Here is a 26,011-nt window from a genome sequence, read left to right as displayed (position 1 = left end):
GGAGAGAGAGGAAGGGAGGAGAGAGAGAGGAGGGGGGAGAGAGAGAGAGAAGGGGGAGAGAGAGAGAGAAGGGGGGAGAGAGAGAGAGAAGGGGAGAGAGAGAGAGAGAAGGGGAGAGAGAGTGAGAGAGAAGGGGAGAGAGAGAGAGAGAGAGAGAGAGAGGGGAGAGAGAGAGAGAGGGAGAGAGAGAGGGAGAGAGAGAGAGAGAGAGAGAGAGAGAGAGAGAGAGAGAGAGAGAGAGAGAGAGAGAAGGAGAGAGAGAGAGAGAAGGGAGAGAGAGAGAGAAAGGGGAGAGAGAGAGAGAGAGAGAGAGAGAGAGAGAGAGGAGGAGAGAGAGAGAGAGAGAGAGAGGAAGGGGGAGAGAGGAGGAAGGGGAGGAAACCGAGATGAGTGACAAGAGGGAAGAGGCAAGGGTTAACCTCTCAGGTCAACCTCGTCTCAGTTCTTTCTGCATGATAAACAATGTCTTATGAAGCTTCACAAAAATGTCCTATGAAGCTTAATGTAGGTCTTATGAAGCTTTACGAATGCATTAATGAAGCTTCATGAAGGTCTTAAAAGCTCCATTAAATGAGAGCCAGTCCCCTACCTCCACAGAGTCCATGAGCCCCTGCAGCAGCTTCTTCTGGTGGGCAAAGTCTCCGTCCCCCACTGGTAGATAGCCCAGAGTCTGGATGGCTCTCTCCTTCATCTGGACAGACAGAGACCACATGAATACATCTAACAGACTATTAACTACACCTATCCAACTAACTATTAACTACACCTATCCAACTAACTATTAACTACACCTATCCAACTAACTATTAACTACACCTATCTAACAGACTATTAACTACACCTATCTAACTAACACAGGCTGGCTCTCTCCTTCATCTAGACAGGTAGAAAGGGAGTTGGATTAGAGTCTCTTCACATGAATAGGTATTTCTATTATAAAATGGTTCAAAACCAATTCATTAGAATGTATTTAACATCCCCAGAGTGCAATTGTCACGGTCTAGCATCACAACCAACTGCCCTTTCACAGCATCATTATGTCACGTGCTGCTGTGTCCATGGTTACCTTGAGCGTCTCTTTCCCAGAGGGGATGCGAGCCAGCATGTTATCCACCATAGCTAGTTTGGTGAATCCCTCTCCTTCTGAAGGGATGAGCAGAGGTCCGTTCCTCCCCATCTCCCCCAGGGCTGTACATGCTGCTACCGCTAGCAGGGGGGAACCGCTGTCTAGGAAAGAACCTGGGAGCACACACACACACACACACAGACACAGACACAGACACAGACACACACACACACACACACACACACACACACACACACACACACAACATCAACCGACCTGGAAACGTACATTGGATCGAAATGTTTTTCTTTTATTTCCTCGTCTACACCTTTCTTCCTTCAATTGGATGCTTTCCTATATGCTAAAATATATTTAAAAAGGATAAATATGAGTAATTCTTTCCTATATGCTAAAATATATTTAAAAAGGATAAATATGAGTAATTCTTTCCTATGTGCTAAAATATATTTAAAAAATGATAAATATGAGTAATTCTTTCCTATATGCTAAAATATATTTAAAAATGATAAATATGAGTAATTCTTTCCTATATGCTAAAATATATTTAAAAAGGATAAATATGAGTAATTCTTTCCTATATGCTAAAATATATTTAAAAAGGATAAATATGAGTAATTCTTTCCTATATGCTAAAATATATTTAAAAAGGATAAATATGAGTAATTCTTTCCTATGTGCTAAAATATATTTAAAAAATGATAAATATGAGTAATTCTTTCCTATGTGCTAAAATATATTTAAAATATGATAAATATGAGTAATTCTTTCCTATGTGCTAAAATATATTTAAAAAATGATAAATATGAGTAATTCTTTCCTATGTGCTAAAATATATTTAAAAAATGATAAATATGAGTAATTCTTTCCTATGTGCAAAAATATATTTAAAAATGATAAATATGAGTAATTCTTTCCTATGTGCAAAAATATTAAAAATATGATAAATATTAGTAATTCTTTCCTATATGCTAAAATGTATTTAAAAATGATAAATATGAGTAATTCTTTCCTATGTGCAAAAATATTAAAAATATGATAAATATTAGTAATTCTTTCCTATATGCTAAAATATATTTAAAAATGATAAATATGAGTAATTCTTTCCTATGTGCTAAAATATATTTTAAAAATGATAAATATGAGTAATTCTTTCCTATGTGCTAAAATATATTTAAAAAATGATAAATATGAGTAATTCTTTCCTATGTGCAAAAATATTAAAAATATGATAAATATTAGTAATTCTTTCCTATATGCTAAAATATATTTAAAAATGATAAATCTGAGTAATTCTTTCCTATGTGCTAAAATATATTTAAAAAATGATAAATATGAGTAATTCTTTCCTATGTGCAAAAATATAAAAAATATTAAAAATATTAGTAATTCTTTCCTATATGCTAAAATATATTTAAAAATGATAAATATGAGTAATTCTTTCCTATGTGCAAAAATATTACAAATATGATAAATATTAGTAATTCTTTCCTATATGCTAAAATATATTTAAAAATGATAAATGAGTAATTCTTTCCTATATGCACAAATACATTTAAAACGTATTAATATGAGTCATTTCTTGTAACAATGTGAATTAGCATAACACTGGTCTAAAAACAAAAAAAATGATAGTAAATACTGTCTGAAATGTAAAAACGGTGACAGTCACCTACCGATGGCTTTGGTTGCTATAGCGACCAGCTCCTCATCCTCCTTGGGTGTGGCGCTCATACGCTGTTCCCGGTTGAGGGCGGAGTCTCCGTTAGTGAAGGACTTCCTCTTGCTCATGTACCTGCCCACCATGTAGCCCAGCGCCATGATGGCTCCGTGCTGGGTCTCAGGGCTCTGCAGTTTCCAAGAGGGAATACAGGTTTACATTCAGCTCGGTGAAACTGCGACAACTTTTGCTTCAGTACATTACATGCATTCAAAATGAACTTATAAAACAATTTCCAGACCAGGAAAAACTGCATCCTGTATGTGCAGCAAATATAGGTCAATATAAATGTGAAAATAAACCCATTAGTCTGGTACCAGTCTGTCTAGCTATCATCTAGTCTGGTACCAGTCTGTCTAGCTATCATCTAGTCTGGTACCAGTCTGTCTAGCTATCATCTAGTCTGGTACCAGTCTGTTTAGCTATCATCTAGTCTGGTACCAGTCTGTCTAGCTATCATCTAGTCTGGTACCAGTCTGTTTAGCTATCATCTAGTCTGGTACCAGTCTGTTCAGCTATCATCTAGTCTGGTACCAGTCTGTCTAGCTATCATCTAGTCTGGTACCAGTCTGTCTAGCTATCATCTAGTCTGGTACCAGTCTGTCTAGCTATCATCTAGTCTGGTACCAGTCTGTTTAGCTATCATCTAGTCTGGTACCAGTCTGTTCAGCTATCATCTAGTCTGGTACCAGTCTGTTTAGCTATCATCTAGTCTGGTACCAGTCTGTTTAGCTATCAGTCCACTCCTTGGTCTAGTCTGGTACCAGTCTGTTTAGCTATCAGTCCACTCCTTGGTCTAGTCTGGTACCAGTCTGTTTAGCTATCATCTAGTCTGGTACCAGTCTGTTTAGCTATCATCTAGTCTGGTACCAGTCTGTTTAGCTATCATCTAGTCTGGTACCAGTCTGTTCAGCTATCATCTAGTCTGGTACCAGTCTGTTTAGCTATCATCTAGTCTGGTACCAGTCTGTCTAGCTATCATCTAGTCTGGTACCAGTCTGTCTAGCTATCATCTAGTCTGGTACCAGTCTGTTTAGCTATCATCTAGTCTGGTACCAGTCTGTTTAGCTATCATCTAGTCTGGTACCAGTCTGTTTAGCTATCATCTAGTCTGGGTACCAGTCTGTTTAGCTATCATCTAGTCTGGTACCAGTCTGTTTAGCTATCATCTAGTCTGGTACCAGTCTGTTTAGCTATCAGTCCACTCCTTGGTCTAGTCTGGTACCAGTCTGTTTAGCTATCAGTCCACTCCTTGGTCTAGTCTGGTACCAGTCTGTCTAGCTATCATCTAGTCTGGTACCAGTCTGTTTAGCTATCAGTCCACTCCTTGGTCTAGTCTGGTACCAGTCTGTTTAGCTATCATCTAGTCTGGTACCAGTCTGTTTAGCTATCATCTAGTCTGGTACCAGTCTGTTCAGCTATCATCTAGTCTGGTACCAGTCTGTTCAGCTATCATCTAGTCTGGTACCAGTCTGGTTAGCTATCATCTAGTCTGGTACCAGTCTGTCTAGCTATCATCTAGTCTGGTACCAGTCTGTTTAGCTATCATCTAGTCTGGTACCAGTCTGTCTAGCTATCATCTAGTCTGGTACCAGTCTGTCTAGCTATCATCTAGTCTGGTACCAGTCTGTTTAGCTATCATCTAGTCTGGTACCAGTCTGTTTAGCTATCATCTAGTCTGGTACCAGTCTGTCTAGCTATCATCTAGTCTGGTACCAGTCTGTTTAGCTATCATCTAGTCTGGTACCAGTCTGTTCAGCTATCATCTAGTCTGGTACCAGTCTGTTTAGCTATCATCTAGTCTGGTACCAGTCTGTTTAGCTATCATCTAGTCTGGTACCAGTCTGTTTAGCTATCATCTAGTCTGGTACCAGTCTGTTTAGCTATCAGTCCACTCCTTGGTCTAGTCTGGTACCAGTCTGTTTAGCTATCATCTAGTCTGGTACCAGTCTGTTTAGCTATCATCTAGTCTGGTACCAGTCTGTTCAGCTATCATCTAGTCTGGTACCAGTCTGTTCAGCTATCATCTAGTCTGGTACCAGTCTGTTTAGCTATCAGTCCACTCCTTGGTCTAGTCTGGTACCAGTCTGTTTAGCTATCAGTCCACTCCTTGGTCTAGTCTGGTACCAGTCTGTTTAGCTATCATCTAGTCTGGTACCAGTCTGTCTAGCTATCATCTAGTCTGGTACCAGTCTGTTCAGCTATCATCTAGTCTGGTACCAGTCTGTTCAGCTATCATCTAGTCTGGTACCAGTCTGTTTAGCTATCATCTAGTCTGGTATCAGTCTGTTCAGCTATCATCTAGTCTGGTACCAGTCTGTTTAGCTATCATCTAGTCTGGTATCAGTCTGTCTAGCTATCATCTAGTCTGGTACCAGTCTGTTTAGCTATCATCTAGTCTGGTATCAGTCTGTCTAGCTATCATCTAGTCTGGTACCAGTCTGTTTAGCTATCATCTAGTCTGGTACCAGTCTGTTTAGCTATCATCTAGTCTGGTACCAGTCTGTCTAGCTATCATCTAGTCTGGTACCAGTCTGTCTAGCTATCATCTAGTCTGGTACCAGTCTGTTTAGCTATCATCTAGTCTGGTACCAGTCTGTTTAGCTATCATCTAGTCTGGTACCAGTCTGTCTAGCTATCATCTAGTCTGGTACCAGTCTGTTTAGCTATCATCTAGTCTGGTACCAGTCTGTTCAGCTATCATCTAGTCTGGTACCAGTCTGTTTAGCTATCATCTAGTCTGGTACCAGTCTGTTTAGCTATCATCTAGTCTGGTACCAGTCTGTTTAGCTATCATCTAGTCTGGTACCAGTCTGTTTAGCTATCAGTCCACTCCTTGGTCTAGTCTGGTACCAGTCTGTTTAGCTATCATCTAGTCTGGTACCAGTCTGTTTAGCTATCATCTAGTCTGGTACCAGTCTGTTCAGCTATCATCTAGTCTGGTACCAGTCTGTTCAGCTATCATCTAGTCTGGTACCAGTCTGTTTAGCTATCAGTCCACTCCTTGGTCTAGTCTGGTACCAGTCTGTTTAGCTATCAGTCCACTCCTTGGTCTAGTCTGGTACCAGTCTGTTTAGCTATCATCTAGTCTGGTACCAGTCTGTCTAGCTATCATCTAGTCTGGTACCAGTCTGTTCAGCTATCATCTAGTCTGGTACCAGTCTGTTCAGCTATCATCTAGTCTGGTACCAGTCTGTTTAGCTATCATCTAGTCTGGTATCAGTCTGTTCAGCTATCATCTAGTCTGGTACCAGTCTGTTTAGCTATCATCTAGTCTGGTATCAGTCTGTCTAGCTATCATCTAGTCTGGTACCAGTCTGTTTAGCTATCATCTAGTCTGGTATCAGTCTGTCTAGCTATCATCTAGTCTGGTACCAGTCTGTTTAGCTATCATCTAGTCTGGTACCAGTCTGTTTAGCTATCATCTAGTCTGGTACCAGTCTGTTTAGCTATCAGTCCACTCCTTGGTCCAGTCTGGTACCAGTCTGTTTAGCTATCATCCAGTCTGGTACCAGTCTGTTTAGCTATCATCTAGTCTGGTACCAGTCTGTTTAGCTATCATCTAGTCTGGTACCAGTCTGTTTAGCTATCATCTAGTCTGGTACCAGTCTGTTTAGCTATCAGTCCACTCCTTGGTCCAGTCTGGTACCAGTCTGTTCAGCTATCATCTAGTCTGGTACCAGTCTGTTCAGCTATCAGTCCACTCCTTGCCACTCCTGTCATGCTAAACATCTTTGGCATATGAAACGGAGAACAAGGAGTGGAATGGTAGCTAAACAGATGTGAGTGTCTATACGTGTGTTTGAGATAACCCTGAAGACTTGGTAAGGTCACTAATGAATAACAGACCTAGACTAACATAAATGTGTCTTTAGTGATCTAGGTGAAGGCGGGAGGCTACATACGTGCGTATCTTTAGTGATCTTGATGAGTGTCTGAACGGCAGTCTTCAGCTCGTTTCCTGACATGGTGGACACCACCACAGCATACAGCTGAGCTGCTAGCTCCCTTAGGTCCTCCTTGTTGGTGTTCATTAGACTCTGCGGAGGGGGAAAATGTAGCATTAGCATCGATTTAGCGTTAGCGTAGCATGAAGCATACCAATGTATCCTTTGCAGAAGCAGCGTCAACTAGCGTTAGCATAGCACGCAGCATACCAATGTACATTTTAGAGTAGTAGCATTGACCAGCGTTAGCATCGAGTAGCATTAGCATTGATTAGCATTGGCCTAGCATGTAGCGTGCCAAGGACCTGTATCTGAGTAGTATATTACATAGCATCGATTAGCATACCAATTAAATATTTTACAGAAGTAGCATCAATTAGCATTTAGCATACCAAGGTATCTTTTACAGTAGTAGCGTCAATTATCATAGCACGCAGCATGATTTACCTTGATCCAGTCGATCTTGTCGATAAACCTGGGGGCCAGGTTGTGAGGACAGACAGACACCACCTCCAGAAGACAGTACATCACAGGGACTCCTATCCAAAGAAAATCAAGAAAAAAAAGACATAGAAAAAAAATGGATACCTACATTGTATCTGGACCAGTTACAAGGTATGAATGATGTATTTACTGGCCTGGAATCCAAACTGATATGCTCACTTCACAATATCAACAATTGGTGAAACGGACGGAGCATCCCATTTTGCATTCCAGGCCAGTAAACACATGAGTATTTCGGAGCCAAGGAGACAAGGGAAGGAAGCATCACATCACTCACCTCCTACAGCAGACAGCAGCTGCTGCAGTAGGTGGATGTAGACCTGTACAGGGTTGACCTCCGCCCCCTTGGTTCCGGCGGAGGACGGCGGGGTCAGGGGTTCGTTGGAGAGGAGGGTGTGTACGTAGCGTCCGATGGCGGGCGCGTCGTCCTGCATGTCCGCCAGGCTCTTAGAGATGGGCGTGGCCCCGGCACTGTGGGCCAGACACATCCGCAGGTACAGCACCATCTGGGGGACAGGAGCAGGGGTTAGAAAGGAAGTGATGTCTATAAAACAGGAAGTGTGGCAAGGAGAAAAGGTAAATAAGTCCCATCGTTTGTTTGTGTTTTGTTTATTTTTTTCCATACTTTAATTTCCTCTTCAATTCTTTTGGGGTTTTGCCGGTCATAAACGGCCTGATGTGCATCCACCTGTATTTAGTTGAAGTTGTTTTGCCGGACATTTGTGCCTTACCTCGCCAAATGCAGAAGGGTTGAAGGGTAGAGTGTACGTCCCCACGACGTACTTAGCTGGAGTCTTCATCCTCTGAGCAGCCTAAAGGACAGACCAGGGCAGATCAACAGGGCTGGAAAGACATACCGCCTGACACCTGTACTTCCATACTAACAAGAGAGCTAATTATGTAATGGCAGGGGATGGATTTGGGATAAGGGTTATGCTCTCACCTTCTCCTGGATGTAGGCCACCATGTCAGGGAAGGAGGGCATGGGTTTACAGCCCACTTTCTCTGACTTCTTAGCAGGCAGAGCCCTCAGGACACGCTGGGCCTCGCTGCACACCTCTTCTCTCCTATAATAACACACCACAGAGACACTATGAGGTCAGGACACTGGGTCTCTCTCCTATAATAACACACCATAGAGACACTATGAGGTCAGGACACTGGGTCTCTCTCCTATAATAACACACCATAGAGACACTATGAGGTCAGGACACTCTGGGTCTCTCTCCTATAATAACACACCATAGAGACACTATGAGGTCAGGACACTCTGGGTCTCTCTCCTATAATAACACACCATAGAGACACTATGAGGTCAGGACACTGGGTCTCTCTCCTATAATAACACACCATAGAGACACTATGAGGTCAGGACACTGGGTCTCTCTCCTATAATAACACACCATATAGACACTATGAGGTCAGGACACTGGGTCTCTCTCCTATAATAACACACCATATAGACACTATGAGGTCAGGACACTGGGTCTCTCTCCTATAATAACACACCATAGAGACACTATGAGGTCAGGACACTGGGTCTCTCTCCTATAATAACACACCATAGAGACACTATGAGGTCAGGACACTCTGGGTCTCTCTCCTATAATAACACACCATAGAGACACTATGAGGTCAGGACACTGGGTCTCTCTCCTATAATAACACACCATAGAGACACTATGAGGTCAGGACACTCTGGGTCTCTCTCCTATAATAACACACCATAGAGACACTATGAGGTCAGGACACTGGGTCTCTCTCCTATAATAACACACCACAGAGACACTATGAGGTCAGGACACTCTGGGTCTCTCTCCTATAATAACACACCATAGAGACACTATGAGGTCAGGACACTGGGTCTCTCTCCTATAATAACACACCATAGAGACACTATGAGGTCAGGACACTCTGGGTCTCTCTCCTATAATAACACACCATAGAGACACTATGAGGTCAGGACACTCTGGGTCTCTCTCCTATAATAACACACCATAGAGACACTATGAGGTCAGGACACTGGGTCTCTCTCCTATAATAACACACCATAGAGACACTATGAGGTCAGGACACTCTGGGTCTCTCTCCTATAATAACACACCATAGAGACACTATGAGGTCAGGACACTCTGGGTCTCTCTCCTATAATAACACACCATAGAGATACTATGAGGTCAGGACACTCTGGGTCTCTCTCCTATAATAACACACCATAGAGATACTATGAGGTCAGGACACTGGGTCTCTCTCCTATAATAACACACCATAGAGACACTATGAGGTCAGGACACTCTGGGTCTCTCTCCTATAATAACACACCATAGAGACACTATGAGGTCAGGACACTCTGGGTCTCTCTCCTATAATAACACACCATAGAGACACTATGAGGTCAGGACACTGGGTCTCTCTCCTATAATAACACACCATAGAGACACTATGAGGTCAGGACACTGGGTCTCTCTCCTATAATAACACACCATAGAGATACTATGAGGTCAGGACACTGGGTCTCTCTCCTATAATAACACACCATAGAGACACTATGAGGTCAGGACACTGGGTCTCTCTCCTATAATAACACACCGTAGAGACACTATGAGGTCAGGACACTCTGGGTCTCTCTCCTATAATAACACACCATAGAGACACTATGAGGTCAGGACACTGGGTCTCTCTCCTATAATAACACACCATACAGACACTATGAGGTCAGGACACTGGGTCTCTCTCCTATAATAACACACCATAGAGACACTATGAGGTCAGGACACTGGGTCTCTCTCCTATAATAACACACCATAGAGACACTATGAGGTCAGGACACTGGGTCTCTCTCCTATAATAACACACCATAGAGACACTATGAGGTCAGGACACTCTGGGTCTCTCTCCTATAATAACACACCATAGAGATACTATGAGGTCAGGACACTGGGTCTCTCTCCTATAATAACACACCATAGAGACACTATGAGGTCAGGACACTGGGTCTCTCATAGAGATACTTTATACTACTACTACTTAATAACACCACACCTCCTCTGTCCTGCAACAACACACAAACAACCCAAAAAAATTAATATAAATCGTATTAAAAGTATACAAGATTCAATAACACATTGATAAATATCATAGGAGCTATCCTACCATTGTGTGAGTATTATACCTGTTAGGTGGATGGGATATATTCACTGTATGGCAGCATGATCATACATAGTGGATGTAGGTGGTGTGTAGTGCTGAGACTTACATGTTTTATATTCAGTGTGTGTGTGTGTGTGTGTGTGTGTGTGTGTGTGTGTGTGTGTGTGTGTGTAGTGCTGAGACTTACGGGTCCCCGGCAGCCAATAGGAGCAAGTATCTGGAGGGCACATGATCAGGAGCGAAAACCGTGCTGGCGTACTTCATTGCCACCTGACGCACCTGTACCTCAGGCTGACCAATCACAACACAGAAGAACACAATACTCAGAGCTTTGGCTGACCAATCAGAAAGCAATATTCCAACGTAATCATCTAGATTCTTCAGCAACACCAATATTCAGACAATCATATTCTGGAATACATTGACAACAGTATTCCCTACAACGACGACAAAATATTATGATTCAAGCATATCCCATATATTCTTGGTAGATTAAAATCAGACAATTTCTACATGTTATTTCATAGTAGAACTCATAGCTGGTAGAACTATTAATCCTTCATATATAATCGTAGAGAGGTCATAGGACAGGGGTCGGCAACAGGCGGCCCGCTGTGATTTATTTTGGCCCCCCAAAAGGAAGAAAAAGAAGACAGAAAATCAGCTGAAAATGTGTTTAGTTTAGGAAATCTGTTCCCAAGTATTTCCATGAAAAAATAAAATAAAAAAAAGAGATATGTGCTCGTGTCTCAATGTAAATCAAGGTAAGAAAATATTGTTATTTACAAATACAATCTCTTTTAGGGCTTAGCTGTGGTCAATTTGCAGTTTACAAATTATGTTTCCCGGGCCCCCCAACCAAAAATCGTCTCGCGGCTGAATCTAGTTGCCTACCCCCCTCGCATAGGAGAAATCATATCTAGTGTTACCTTGCCCATGTAAGCTGCCACCAGAGCTTCCATCAGGTTGAGTAGCGCCCCCTGTAGGTTAGCGTAGGCTCCCACCATCATCGACAGAGCCTCCTGGATGGCTAGACGCACGTCAGGCTCCTCCTAAACACAGACAAGGTCAGATGGGAGGGAGGGGGGGGTTGGAATATATGAACATGTTGCTGCCATCAACCTTGAATTATGCTTTGTGTCTTGTCTAAATATATACATGATGTACAGGGCATTCAGAAAGTATTCATACACCTTGACTTTTTCCACATTTTGTTACGTTACAGCCTTATTCTAAAATGGATCAATCTACACACAATACCCCATAATGCCAAAGCAAAAAAAAAGGTTATTAGAAACATTTTCTAATTTATAAAAAAAAAAATACAAAACTGAAATATCGGTAAACAGTGTATTCAAATAGCATTGTCTTGATGCAGCAACACCTACCTTGCACATGGCCTCAAAGAACTGCTGGACCAGCGCTATGTCTTTGGTGAAGAGTTGGGGCATCCGGCTAGGAGGAGAGAGAAACATCACCTCACTATCACATAAACTCATCATAATATCAAGACAAGAGTTGGGGCATTCGGCTAGGAGGAGAGAGAAACATCACCTCACTATCACATAAACTCATCATAATATCAAGACAAGAGTTGGGGCATCTGACTAGGAGGAGGAGGAGGAGAGAGAAACATCACCTCACTATCATATAAACTCATCATAATATCAAGACAGGTGATCGTTGTTAAAGCTCCAATATGTAGCTTTTTGGGCAACGCGACAAAATTCAAATAGAAACGTGTTATAGATCTGTCATTGTCATTAAAAGCAACGAGAACAAGCGGTAGATATTTTCTATATGCGCTATTTCTATACTTATCGTATTCTGCGTCTTTTACTTTAGGTTTTGTACACCAGCTTCAAAACAGCTGAAAATACAATATTTTAGGTTATGGGAAATATATTTCACAGTGGTTTAGATGGTCCAATGATTCTCTACACTACACTTGCTTATTTTGTCACACAAACTGAAATTAGACAAAAACTATTAGAATTTTTGCAACCATGAAATGGCGGAGTGATTTCGGCATGGTGCATTTTTTTTTTTTTTTTTTTACATACGGTAAAAATCAGTCTATTTAAAAATGTATGACTACCTGGACAGTTTCCCCACAGCGGAGTAGGCCATACACATCAACTTGGGATCCTGCAAACCAAACCAAACACAACAAAACACATCCCATCACCATCTACACCAGGAGCATGCAAAGCATCCACCGTTGAAAGGAAATGTGTAATTGATGAAACGAGATTAAAACCATTGATTGATTGGTTTTACCTCCTTGTACTCATTGATGAGCTTGGTGAGTCCATTCAGCAGCATCAGACCCAGTGGCTTGTTGGTGTCAGGGCATCTGTCAGAGAGAGGAGAGACACGTCTCAACATGTTAGAACATGCTAGGAGTGGCTTTGGTTAGTGTTGGGCTGGAACAAAAGCCTGCACTGACACGCCTTTGATGACCCCTTCAAATTAGGTTTTGTTGTTTTTTTTGTTATTGAAGTGTTTAGTTCTAACTGATCTAGGACCAGCTCATAGTGGCCATCTCTCTTTGTGTAACCGTGAACTGAGAAGACTAACTGACTTGTAAATCGCTTTCACCACGCATACCTCCTGTACCTCAGTTGGTCGAGCATGACGCTTGCAACGCCAGGGTTGTGGGTTCGATTCCCACGGGGGGGCCAGTATGAAAAATGTATGCACTCAGTAACTTTAAGTCGCTCTGGATAAGAGCGTCTGCTAAAATGACTAAAATGTAAAAGAATGTGATAGTGGACAAACTGATGAAGGACCAGCTCTTAGTGGCCATCTCTCTCTGTGTACGGTTTGACAGAGATTACTGATTCCAAGTCAGTTTCAGTTCTTACATCTGGCAGATGTGGTGGATAAACTGATGTAGGACCAGCTCTTAGGCTGCGTTTACACAGGCAGCCCAATTATGATCTTTTTTTACACTACTTGGTCTTTTGACAAATCAGATCAGCTCTTTTGCCAATGATTGGGCAAAAGATCAGAATTGGGCTGCCTTAGTAAACTATATATATATATATATATATATACACACACATTCACACACAGCAGTATGTGGACACCCCTTCAAATTAGTGGTTTCTATTTCAGCCACACTGGTTGCTGACAGGTGTATAAAATCAAGTACACCGCCATGCAATCTCCATAGACAAACATTGGCAGTAGAATGGCCTTACTGAAGAGCTCAGTGACTTTCAAAGTGGCACCGTCATAGGATGCCACCTTTCCAACAAGTCAGTTTGTCAATGTTCTGCCCTGCTAGAGCCCCGATCAACTGTAAGGGCTGTTAATGTGAAGTGGAAACATCTAGGAGCAACAACAGCTCAGCCGTGAAGTGGTAGACCACACAAGCTCACAGAACGGGACCGCAGAGTGCTGAAGCCCGTAAAAAATTGTCTGTCCTCGGTTGCAACACTCACTACTGAGTTTCAAACTGCCTCTGGAAGCAACGTCAGCACAAGAACTGTTCGTCAGGAGCTCATGAAATGGGTTTCCATGGCCGAGCAGCCGCACACAAGCCTAAGATCACCATGCACAATGCCAAAGCGTAAAGCTCACCGCCATTGGTCTCTGGAGCAGTAGAAAAGCGTTCTCTCTGGAGTGATGAATCATGCTTCACCATCTGGCAGTCCAACGGACGAATATGGGTTTGGCGGATGCCAGGAGAACGCAACCCGCCCCAATGCATAGTGCCAACTGTAAAGTTTGGTGGAGGAAGAATAATGCTCCGGGGCTGTTTTTCATGGTTCGGGCTAGGCCCCTTAGTTCCAGTGAAGGAAAATCTTAACGCTACAGCATACAATGACATTCTAGACGATTCTGTGCTTCCAACTTTGGGGCAACAGTTTGGGGAAGGCCCTTTCCTGTTTCAGCATGACAATGCCCCTGTGCACAAAGCGAGGTCCATACAGAAATGGTTTGTCGAGATCGGTGTGGAAGAACTTGACCGGCCTGCAAAGAGCCCTGACCTCAACCCCATCGAACACCTTTGGGATGAATTGGAACGCCGACTGCAAGCCAGGCCTAATCGCCCAACATCAGTGCCTGACCTCACTAATGCTCTTGTGGCTGAATGGAAGCAAGTCCCCTCAGCAATGTTCCAACATCTAGTGGAAAGCATTCCCAGAAGAGTGGAGGCTGTTATAGCAGCAAAGGGGGAAACAACTCCATATTAATGCCCATGATTTTGGAATGAGATGTTCGATGAGCAGGTGTCCACAGACTTTTGGTCATGTTGTGTAGCTGTCTCTTTTAGTAAGGGTTGGTTGAAACTGACTTGGGACCAGTACTTATCCCCTACAGATCTGTTGGGCACTGTTGGACAAACTGATCTAGGACCATTTCTTAGTGACTGTCTTTATGAGGATGGGTTGACTGAAACTGATTTGGAATCAGTACTTACACATCGCAGATAGCTATCCACGTCGTCACAAAACTGATCTAGGACCAGCGCTTAGTAGCAACCTCTCTCTGTGTAAGATTTGACTGAGAAGACAAACTGACTAGAGATCAGTAATACTACAGTACTTACCATAGTGGATAAACTGATCTAGGACCAGCTCTTAGTGGCTGTCTCTATGTGTAAGGGTTGGATGAAATTGACTTGGGACCAGTACTTACACCTGACAGATGTGGTGGACAAACTGAAGGGTAAGAGAGAGCAGCTTGTTGTTGGTGTTGGCTCCAAACAGACCGTCATACACCACCTGGAGAGAGGAGAGAGGATAGGGGAGCGAGAGGAGGAGAGGAGGGAGGAGAGAGGTTATGGGAGAGGGGAGGAGAAGGTAGGGGAGAGGAGAGGAGAGGGTTGGGGAGGAGATAGGAGAGGGTTGGGGAGGGGAGGGGAGAGGAGAGGAGAGGAGAGGGTTGGGGAGGGGAGAGGAGAGGAGAGGAGAGGAGAGGAGAGGAGAGGAGAGGAGAGGAGAGGAGAGGAGAGGAGAGGAGAGGAGAGGAGAGGAGAGGAGATGGGGATAGAAGGAAGGAGTAGAAGAGAAACAGGAAAAAGACAGGTGATGAAGGTTTCCTTGAGGGAAAGACAGTGGAAGGACATTCACAAAGATTTGCATGAACACACATTTCCAGGACGTTAGCTTTTCCTGAACTAGAACACCCACTACAGCAGTACCTGTATGTTAGCAGGGAAGCACTCAGCGGCCAGGCGAGAGCGTAACAGGTGAGGTAGGATCTTCATCTTGACTCTGGTGCTGACCGGCTCGTGCTTCAGCTCCCGCTTCAGACTGGCCCCCTATGACATGACGTGACATAACGTGACATAGCAGGACATAGCAGGACATTAGTTGGCCAATAGTTGGCCACAGCATGTGTGATATTGTTCACACATACAACCAATCAAGACGATGCGGCGACCATGCCGGAGAGATCTCGGCCTCCATTCATCAATACCATTTCGTGTTCGAAGCCATTTGAACTCATTCAATTGGGCTGATCAATTCAAGACCAAGTTTGATTGAGTTCAGAAGGTTTGAGGTGTGAAGAATCTTTACACACCTTAGTTTTGAGGGGGATGTCTCCCAGGTAGACCTTGTACATCTTGTTGACGATCAGGGGGTTGTTCCAGTCGATAATACTGCAAAATAAACCCAACATGACATCACAACAACAACAACACATTACATCATATCACAAAACAACCAACTCTTGGAACCCAGAACCAACTCTTGGAATCCAGAACCAACTCTTGGAATCCAGAACCAACTCTTGGAACACAGAACCAAATCTCGGAACCCAGAACCAAATCCTGTAGCATGTTGTAAATGGACTAATGAGATGCCCCCCTACTGCACCATCCCCATCCCATAATAGTAGAACAGTCCCATAGATACGTACCTCTGCTTGCTCTTGAGCTCCAGGTCTGCGGCCGTGGCAACGCCGTGTCTGGTGTCGCTAGAGGCAACCACCAGGTGTATGACCGTCTCCACCTCCGGGACCTGCTCTGCCTCGATGAACTTCACAATGCCTAGCTTACACTGGGGGAGACACATCATAAAGTTACCCTGGGGGAGACACATCATAAAGTTACCCTGGGGGAGACACATCATAAAGTTACCCTGGGGGAGACACATCATAAAGTTACCCTGGGGGAGACACATCATAAAGTTACCCTGGGGGAGACACATCATAAAGTTACCCTGGGGGAGACACATCATAAAGTTACCCACCCAATCACCTTCCTCTAAGGTCAAAGTTCAGAGGTCAGTACCTGTTCCAGCTGCTCTGGGCTCCACTGTGCCTCTCCGATGACCCTCTTTGCAGCGTAGACGCTCATCCCTGGAGGAGGCTGGGGGAGGCCCTGTCCGGCTGCTGCTGCCCCAGGCCCGGAGCTACCCTGGGGGGACGAGGGAGCTGGGCGAGTGGGAGGCTCGTTCAGGACAAACCTGGAGGCCAGAGGAGAGAGCGGTAGAGAGGAGAGGAGGGGCAGGTCAACAACAAGGCAAAACTGTCGGTAAATTGTTTAGGGATTGTATTAATTAATTCAATGCCGTCTTTCGAAAAACTATGACTTGAGTGAGCATGGTGTTTGCAAGTTTTATAGTACGTTACAGAGTTTTAACAATAACCGTTAACCACCCTTGCATACTAGCACACTTTAACATTTAAAAACGGCCGGCCCCCATAGGTAGCATCCCAAATGGCACCCTAGTCCCTCTATAGCGCACTGCTTTAGACCAGAGAATGGCACCCTATTCCCTCTATAGCGCACTACTGTTGACCAGGGCCCTTGGAGACGCAGCTTAGTCTCCCCACTCTCCCGTAGGGCATCACACACACACACACTGACCCATAGGGCATCACACACACACACACACACACACACACACACACTGACCCATAGGGCATCACACACACACACACACACACACTGACCCATAGGGCATCACACACACACACACACACACACTGACCCATAGGGCATCACACACACACACACACACACACACACACACACTGACCCATAGGGCATCACACACACACTGACCCATAGGGCATCAGCAGTACGTCCAGCATGAACTCCAGCAGCAGCTGAACCGTCTTAGGTTTCTCTATCAGGATGAAGGGAGCGGCCATCTTGGAAGAGTTGGAAGAGGCCTTTGGGTACTTCATGTGGTACAAGGACGGGATCAGGAGGTGCATCAAGCTGGAGGGAGTAGAGGAGACGAAGACATAGAGTGTGTGTTAATGTACTTCATGTGGTACAGAGTAGCAATCAGCAGGCGCATCAAGCTAGGGAGAGAGGGGACAGGAAGTCAGTGTGTGTGTGTGTGTGTGTGTGTGTGTGTGTGTACATACAGTGTGTGTGTGTGTGTGTGTGTGTGTGTGTGTGTGTACATACAGTGTGTGTGTGTGTGTGTGTGTACATACAGTGTGTGTGTGTGTGTGTGTGTGTACATACAGCGTGTGTGTGTGTACATACAGTGTGTGTGTGTGTGTGTGTGTGTGTGTGTGTGTGTGTGTGTGTACATACAGTGTGTGTGTGTATACAGTGTGTGTGTGTATACTGTGTGTGTGTACATACAGTGTGTGTGTGTGTGTGTGTGTGTGTGTGTGTGTGTGTGTACATACAGTGTGTGTGTGTATACAGTGTGTGTGTGTATACTGTGTGTGTGTACATACAGTGTGTGTGTGTGTGTGTGTGTGTGTGTGTGTGTGTACATACAGTGTGTGTGTGTGTGTCTCTGTATCTCCCTCCTTACCTGTCCTGTTGGGGTTCAGGTTTGCCCTCCATAGCGGTCAGCAGGGTTGGTGCCAGCTCACACTGTTTCCCCACCTCCAGTCGAGGGTAACCCATCTTGATGTAAATGATGGTGAAATTCTGCAGAGAGAATCCACCGTTCTGGATTTAAAAATCTCACAATGTCAGGGGGAGTAAAGAACATGGCGAGCAGAGGCACAGACGACAGAGTTTGGACATAGGCCTACTCCGTTTGAGAGATGTCATTTCAACAGAATGCCATATTTGACAAGATAATCACATCCCAAACAGCAGCTAGCAGTCGCCAAGTACCAAGGACAGAAGAAACCTTGAGAGGAACCGGACCCAGACGGGGGGTGGGTCAACCCTCATCCGGCTGAACCGCTTCCGGGGGTGAAGTCTCCCCGAGGTACAGGTCTAGGATCAGCTTCCCCTCCCCCCAATCCCAACCTTAACCACTAGTAGAACCGGACCCAGACGGGGGTGAAGTCTCCCCGAGGTACAGGTCTAGGATCAGCTTCCCCTCCCCCCAATCCCAACCTTAACCACTAGTAGAACCGGACCCAGACGGGGGTGAAGTCTCCCCTTGGTACAGGTCTAGGATCAGCTTCCCCTCCCCCCAATCCCAACCTTAACCACTAGTAGAGGAAATGCTAAAAACTGACCCAGGATCAGTGATGGGCAACCAACCAGGAAGTAGACCAAGGACACGTTCAGCAGGCAAACATTGTGGAACGCCGCCCATAGAAATATCATGAACAGAGACGACGTCGTCGCGAGTCCTTATTCTACACGTCAAGAGAGAGAGAGAGAGGCAATGCTTGTTCTACAACTAAATATTTCTATCTGAACGTTCCACAACTTTGTGTCCTGCTGAACGCACCCCCCGGGGTAGAATGTAGAGCGTTACCGTAACGAAGGACGCCGCTGCAGGGTCCTGGTACTGGACCAGCAGAGTCTCTACGGGTAGCTGGATCAAAGGTCGGCTCTTAATCCTCTTGTTCAGATGGACCAGGAGCTCCATCACCTGGTAGGGAGAACAAGAGGTTACGATTATAATGAGTTATAATAAAGGTTCTTCATCCTCTCGTTCAGTGGACCAGGAGCTCCATCACCTGGTAGGGAGAACAAGAGGTTACGATTATAATGAGTTATAATAAAGGTTCTTCATCCTCTCGTTCAGTGGACCAGGAGCTCCATCACCTGGTAGGGAGAACAAGAGGTTACGATTATAATGAGTTATAATAAAGGTTCTTCATCCTCTCGTTCAGTGGACCAGGAGCTCCATCACCTGGTAGGGAGAACAAGAGGTTACGATTATAATTAGTTATAATAAAGGTTCTTCATCCTCTCGTTCAGTGGACCAGGAGCTCCATCACCTGGTAGGGAGAACAAGAGGTTACGATTATAATTAGTTATAATAAAGGTTCTTCATCCTCTCGTTCAGTGGACCAGGAGCTCCATCACCTGGTAGGGAGAACAAGAGGTTACGATTATAATTAGTTATAATAAAGGTTCTTCATCCTCTCGTTCAGTGGACCAGGAGCTCCATCACCTGGTAGGGAGAACAAGAGGTTACGATTATAATTAGTTATAATAAAGGTTCTTCATCCTCTCGTTCAGTGGACCAGGAGCTCCATCACCTGGTAGGGAGAACAAGAGGTTACGATTATAATTAGTTATAATAAAGGTTCTTCATCCTCTCGTTCAGTGGACCAGGAGCTCCATCACCTGGTAGGGAGAACAAGAGGTTACGATTATAATTAGTTATAATAAAGGTTCTTCATCCTCTCGTTCAGTGGACCAGGAGCTCCATCACCTGGTAGGGAGAACAAGAGGTTACGATTATAATTAGTTATAATAAAGGTTCTTCATCCTCTCGTTCAGTGGACCAGGAGCTCCATCACCTGGTAGGGAGAACAAGAGGTTACGATTATAATGAGTTATAATAAAGGTTCTTCATCCTCTCGTTCAGTGGACCAGGAGCTCCATCACCTGGTAGGGAGAACAAGAGGTTACGATTATAATGAGTTATAATAAAGGTTCTTCATCCTCTCGTTCAGTGGACCAGGAGCTCCATCACCTGGTAGGGAGAACAAGAGGTTACGATTATAATGAGTTATAATAAAGGTTCTTCATCCTCTCGTTCAGGCGGACCAGGAGCTCCATCACCTGGTAGGGAGAACAAGAGGTTACGATTATAATGAGTTATAATAAAGGTTCTTCATCCTCTCGTTCAGTGGACCAGGAGCTCCATCACCTGGTAGGGAGAACAAGAGGTTACGATTATAATGAGTTATAATAAAGGTTCTTCATCCTCTCGTTCAGGCGGACCAGGAGCTCCATCACCTGGTAGGGAGAACAAGAGGTTACGATTATAATGAGTTATAATAAGTTGTAATTATAAGTTACCAGTAGCTCCGTCACCTGGTAGGGAGAACAAGAGGTTACGATTATAATAAGTTGTAATTATAAGTCACCAGGAGCTCCGTCACCTGGTAGGGAGAACAAGAGGTTACGATTATAATGAGTTATAATACGTTGTAATTATAAGTTACCAGTAGCTCCGTCACCTGGTAGGGAGAACAAGAGGTTACGATTATAATAAGTTGTAATTATAAGTCACCAGGAGCTCCGTCACCTGGTAGGGAGAACAAGAGGTTACGATTATAATGAGTTATAATACGTTGTAATTATAAGTCACCAGTAGCTCCGTCACCTGGTAGGGAGAACAAGAGGTTACGATTATAATGAGTTATAATACGTTGTAATTATAAGTCACCAGTAGCTCCGTCACCTGGTAGAGAAGAAGAGATTGTGATTCCAGTAGACCGTTAGAGAAGAGACGGTTCATGACTAGCATAAAGCTACCGCATAGCGTACTAGCATAAAGCTACCGCATAGCGTACTAGCATAAAGCTACCGCATAGCGTACTAGCATAAAGCTACCGCATAGCGAAACTAGCATAAAGCTACCGCATAGCGAAACTAGCAGGTCTACAACCAGTCTGTGTGTCCTATGGAGAGCAGCTTCTGTCAATGCAATTACAGCAACACGCACACTACCAACGCATGGAGGAGATATTTATTAGGCTTACTAGTTCGACTGTTGTGTGATTTATAATCACCACAGTGCTGTGGATGGACCTTTCCCCAATAGCATTGAGCAGCATTTACATCACCACAGTGCTGTGGATGGGCCTTTCCCCAATAGCATTGAGCAGCATTTACATCACTACAGTGCTGTGGATGGGCCTTTCCCCAATAGCATTGAGCAGCATTTACATCACCACAGTGCTGTGGATGGGCCTTTCCCCAATAGCATTGAGCAGCATTTATAATCACTACAGTGCTGTGGATGGGCCTTTCCCCAATAGCATTGAGCAGCATTTACATCACCACAGTGCTGTGGATGGGCCTTTCCCCAATAGCATTGAGCAGCATTTATAATCACTACAGTGCTGTGGATGGGCCTTTCCCCAATAGCATTGAGCAGCATTTATAATCACCACAGTGCTGTGGATGGGCCTTTCCCCAATAGCATTGAGCAGCATTTACATCACCACAGTGCTGTGGATGGGCCTTTCCCCAATAGCATTGAGCAGCATTTATAATCACTACAGTGCTGTGGATGGGCCTTTCCCCAATAGCATTGAGCAGCATTTATAATCACCACAGTGCTGTGGATGGGCCTTTCCCCAATAGCATTGAGCAGCATTTACATCACCACAGTGCTGTGGATGGGCCTTTCCCCAATAGCATTGAGCAGCTGTGTCTGTGTGCATTTGTCTTGCACACTCCCCAGTCATGGATTTAAAAGCATAGGATTGGTGTAGAGTACCCAGTCAAAAGTTTGGACACACCTACTCATTCAAGGGTTTTTCTTTATTTTTACACTGTAGAATAATAGTGAGGACATCAAAACTATGAAATAACACATATGGAATCATGTAGTAACCAAAAAAAGTGTTAAACAAATCATAATATATTTTATATTTGAGATTCTTCAAAATACCCACCCTTTGCCTTGATGACAGCTTTGCACACTCTTCTCTTCACCTGGAATGCTTTTCCAACAGTCTTGAAGGAGTTCCCACATATGCTGAGCACTGGTTGGCTGCTTTTCCTTCACTCTGCCGTCCGACTCATCCCAAACCATCTCAATGGGGTTGAGGTCGGGGGATTGTGGAGGCCAGGTAATCTGATGCAGCACTCCATCACTATCCTTCTTGGTTAAATAACCCATAGACAACCTGGAGGTGTGTTGGGTCATTGTCCTGTTGAAAAACAACTGATAGTCCCACTAAGCCCAAACCAGATGGGATGGCGTATCGCTGCAGAATGCTGTGGTAGCCATGCTGGTTAATGTGCCTTGAATTCTAAATAAATCACAGACAGTGTCACCAGCAAAGCACCCCCACACCATCACACCTCCTCCTCCTCCATGCTTTACGGTGGGAACTACACATGTGGAGATCATCCGTTCACCCACACCGCGTCTCACAAAGACACAGCGGTTTGAACAAAAAATCTCAAATTTGGACTTCAGACTAATGTCCATTGCTCGTGTTTCTTGGCCCAAGCTGGTTTCTTCTTATTGGTGTCCTTTAGTAGTGGTTTCTTTGCAACAATTCGACAATGAAGGCCTGATTCACACAGTCCCCTCTGAAAAGATGATGTTGAGATATGTCTGTTACTTGAACTCTGTGAAGCATTTATTTGGCCTGCAATTTCTGAGGCAGCAGAGGTAACTCTGGGTCTTCCATTCCTGTGGCGGTCCTCATGCGAGCCAGTTTCATCATAGCGCTTTATAGTTTTTGCGACTGCACATGAAGAAACTTTCAAAGTTCTTGAAATGATCGTGATTGACTGACCTTCATGTCTTAAAGTAATGATGGACTGTGGTTTCTCTTTGCTTATTTGAGCTGTTCTTGCCATAATATGGACTTGGTCTTTTACCAAATAGGGCTATCTTCTGTATACCCCCCCCCCCACCTTGTCACAACACAACTGATTGGCTCAAACGCATTAACAAGGAAATACATTCCACAAATTAACTTTTAAGAAGGACACCTGTCAATTGAAATGCATTCCAGGTGACTACCTCATGAAGCTGGTTGAGAGAATGCCAAGAGTTTGCAAAGCTGTCATCAAGGCAAAGGGTGGCTATTTGAAGAATCTCAAATACAAAATATATTTTGATTTGTTTAACACTTTTTGGGTTACTACATGATTCCATATGTGTTATTTCATAGTGTTGATGTCTTCACTATTATTCTACAATGTAAAAAATGGTACAATTAAAGAAAACCCATTGAATGAGTAGGTGTGTCCAAACTTTTGACTGGTAGTGTAAGTATTGTAAAATCCAGACGACAAAAGTGAGAAGGGTGCTGGAGAACCGAGACACAGCTATGTGCAGGCTACTGGTACTGCAGGGTGGCAGAAACAGCTATGTGCAGGCTACTGGTACTGCAGGGTGGCAGAAACAGCTATGTGCAGGCTACTGGTACTGCAGGGTGGCAGAAACAGCTATGTGCAGGCTACTGGTACTGCAGGGTGGCAGAAACAGCTATGTGCAGGCTACTGGTACTGCAGGGTGGCAGAAACAGCTATGTGCAGGCTACTGGTACTGCAGGGTGGCAGAAACAGCTATGTGCAGGCTACTGGTACTGCAGGGTGGCAGAAACAGCTATGTGCAGGCTACTGGTACTGCAGGGTGGAAGAAACAGCTATGTGCAGGCTACTGGTACTGCAGGGTGGCAGAAACAGCTATGTGCAGGCTACTGGTACTGCAGGGTGGCAGAAACAGCTATGTGCAGGCTACTGGTACTGCAGGGTGGCAGAAACAGCTATGTGCAGGCTACTGGTACTGCAGGGTGGAAGAAACAGACATCAGTGGGTCCTTACTTTCTTCCTGACTCCCTCCTGCACGCTGGACAGTTTGAGGAGGACTGGGGGCAGGAACTTGGATATGATGTCCTGGAGTTGGTCATCTGTCTCTGCATGGCCCAAACGCAAGAAAACTCGCTCCAGTTGATCTGGAGAGTAGGAAGGAGGAGAGAAGAGGAAAGAAGGAGAGAAGAGGAGAGAGGAGAGAAGGAGAGAAGAGGAGGAGAGAAGAGGAGAGGAGGAAGGAAAGGGAGGATTTGAAAATTAGAAATGATGACACTAGGCCCGTCCCCAATGGCACCCTATTCCCTTTATAGTGCACTACTTTAGACCAGAGCCCCTTTATAGTGCACTACTTTAGACCAGAGCCCCTTTATAGTGCACTACTTTAGACCAGAGCCCCTTTATAGTACACTACTTTAGACCAGAGCCCCTTTATAGTGCACTACTTTAGACCAGAGCCCCTTTATAGTGCACTACTTTAGACCAGAGCCCCTTTAAAGTGCACTACTTTAGACCAGATTCCATACGGCTCCGGTCAAAAGTAGTGCACTGTTCAGATCTCACCCGTGACACATGCTTAAAGTCCAGGTCTAGGCTTAATCGGGACTGGGCTTGATCTGTTTCCAGGAAACCAGTCCTTACTGTGATATTACCACATTTGGTTCTGAGATTCGGACATCCCCAGTCACCCGAACTAAATGTTGAACATGTAGCCTCTCGCCTAGCGGTGCCGGTCTTGGGTCTCTATTGCACATATAAATGTTCCCCGCCGGAGACTGGGGTTCACTCCCTGTGTCCACATTTCAAACTACACCTCCTACCTCTGTAGTCCCCTGTAATTCCGCACCTGTCTGAATAAGGTACAGAATACACACAGAGAGTGGATGTCCATGTAGCTGGTTCAGTGTGGCTCAGTTTACTAAAATGTATGCGCTCAATACTGTAAGTCACTCTGGATAAGACTGAGCGTCTGCTACATGACTCAAATGTAAACATTTCAAATGTAGCTACAACATTTGGACCTAAAGCGTCAATAAGGGACTGTTATAATAGCTAATGCACCTTGTATTGTGTTATGTGTGTTATAACAGGGGTGGATAGGCTGCTACACATAACCATTAGCTATGTCCGACAGGACGTATAGGTTTTCTACTTGCATCAGACTGGCAGCTAGTTGGCAAGGAATGACTGACAGAAATTAGTAGCTAGCTAACTAGCTGGTGATTTGGCTAGGTAGCTAGTTAGTCAGTTAGCTAAATCATCTCAAATGTAGCTAGCTAACTGCTGCAGTGGGTTGGGCAAAATGGCTAGTTAACGTTACCTTGTTGTGAGAGGTGTGCTTGCCATCAACACTCACTCACTCACTGCACTGAAAATGAAGTGTGTGTCATCTTTCATTTCATGTATGCAAACTGTTACACTAAATGAGATACCTAGCTAGCTTGCAATGAATTAGCTAACTACTAGCGCTAATTAGCTAACTTCACAGACAAGGCTAATCTTCAAGACAGTTCATATTGTCCCGGACGCCTGCACTGCTAACCAGCTAGCTAGCCACTTGGTTACCCCAAGTTGGCACAACGCATGTAATCGTTTAGTTAATTGTAGTTACAGATCGAACATGACATCGTTACAAATGGGAATGAAATGACTGATCTAATGTACAAACTATTCCAGTCGTCATCAAATCACGTTGATCTTTTATACAACTGCAACACTTTCATTTCGACCATGACTGTGCAGACGGCCTTCTACTAGCGTTAGCTAGCTACCTCGAATCAACGTTTATCGTTCATATCACACGCGTTTTGCTTGATAGAATAAGTTATGACTGTGTACTAAATGCAAGGATAAATGTTACCGATACACGACGTGTCTTTCATGCACTGGATCACTGCAAAAGCAGTTAGAAACTTACTGAGTTCATCTTGGGCGGCCATGTTCATAGAAAGTCATCTGCGTTCTCTCGC

At 44.3% G+C, this 26,011-nt stretch overlaps 1 protein-coding gene across 1 annotated transcript; it reads right to left on the bottom strand.

Moving 5' to 3' along the window:
* Positions 1 to 589: 589 nt before the first annotated feature.
* LOC311114948 (proteasome adapter and scaffold protein ECM29-like) lies at positions 590 to 26,011 on the bottom strand (the record flags this gene model as incomplete). The annotated part of the gene is made up of 23 exons (XM_084190168.1): positions 25,960 to 26,011; positions 24,057 to 24,187; positions 19,057 to 19,173; positions 18,148 to 18,266; positions 17,433 to 17,591; positions 16,656 to 16,830; positions 16,283 to 16,422; positions 15,944 to 16,022; positions 15,561 to 15,680; positions 15,056 to 15,141; positions 12,686 to 12,761; positions 12,504 to 12,553; positions 11,794 to 11,860; positions 11,335 to 11,457; positions 10,593 to 10,696; positions 8,199 to 8,322; positions 7,987 to 8,067; positions 7,533 to 7,761; positions 7,199 to 7,290; positions 6,710 to 6,844; positions 2,761 to 2,932; positions 1,067 to 1,239; positions 590 to 691 (listed from the first exon to the last, which is right to left on the bottom strand). Coding segments are annotated over exons 1-23 (2,682 nt in total), but the record flags the coding sequence as incomplete, so codon positions are not given.

This window comes from Coregonus lavaretus, assembly GCF_964263955.1.
Source record: "Coregonus lavaretus genome assembly, contig: HAP1_SCAFFOLD_2408, whole genome shotgun sequence".
NCBI lineage: Eukaryota > Metazoa > Chordata > Actinopteri > Salmoniformes > Salmonidae > Coregonus > Coregonus lavaretus.
Note: the sequence above shows the minus strand (reverse complement) of the source record. Positions and strands in the feature narration are given on the sequence as shown.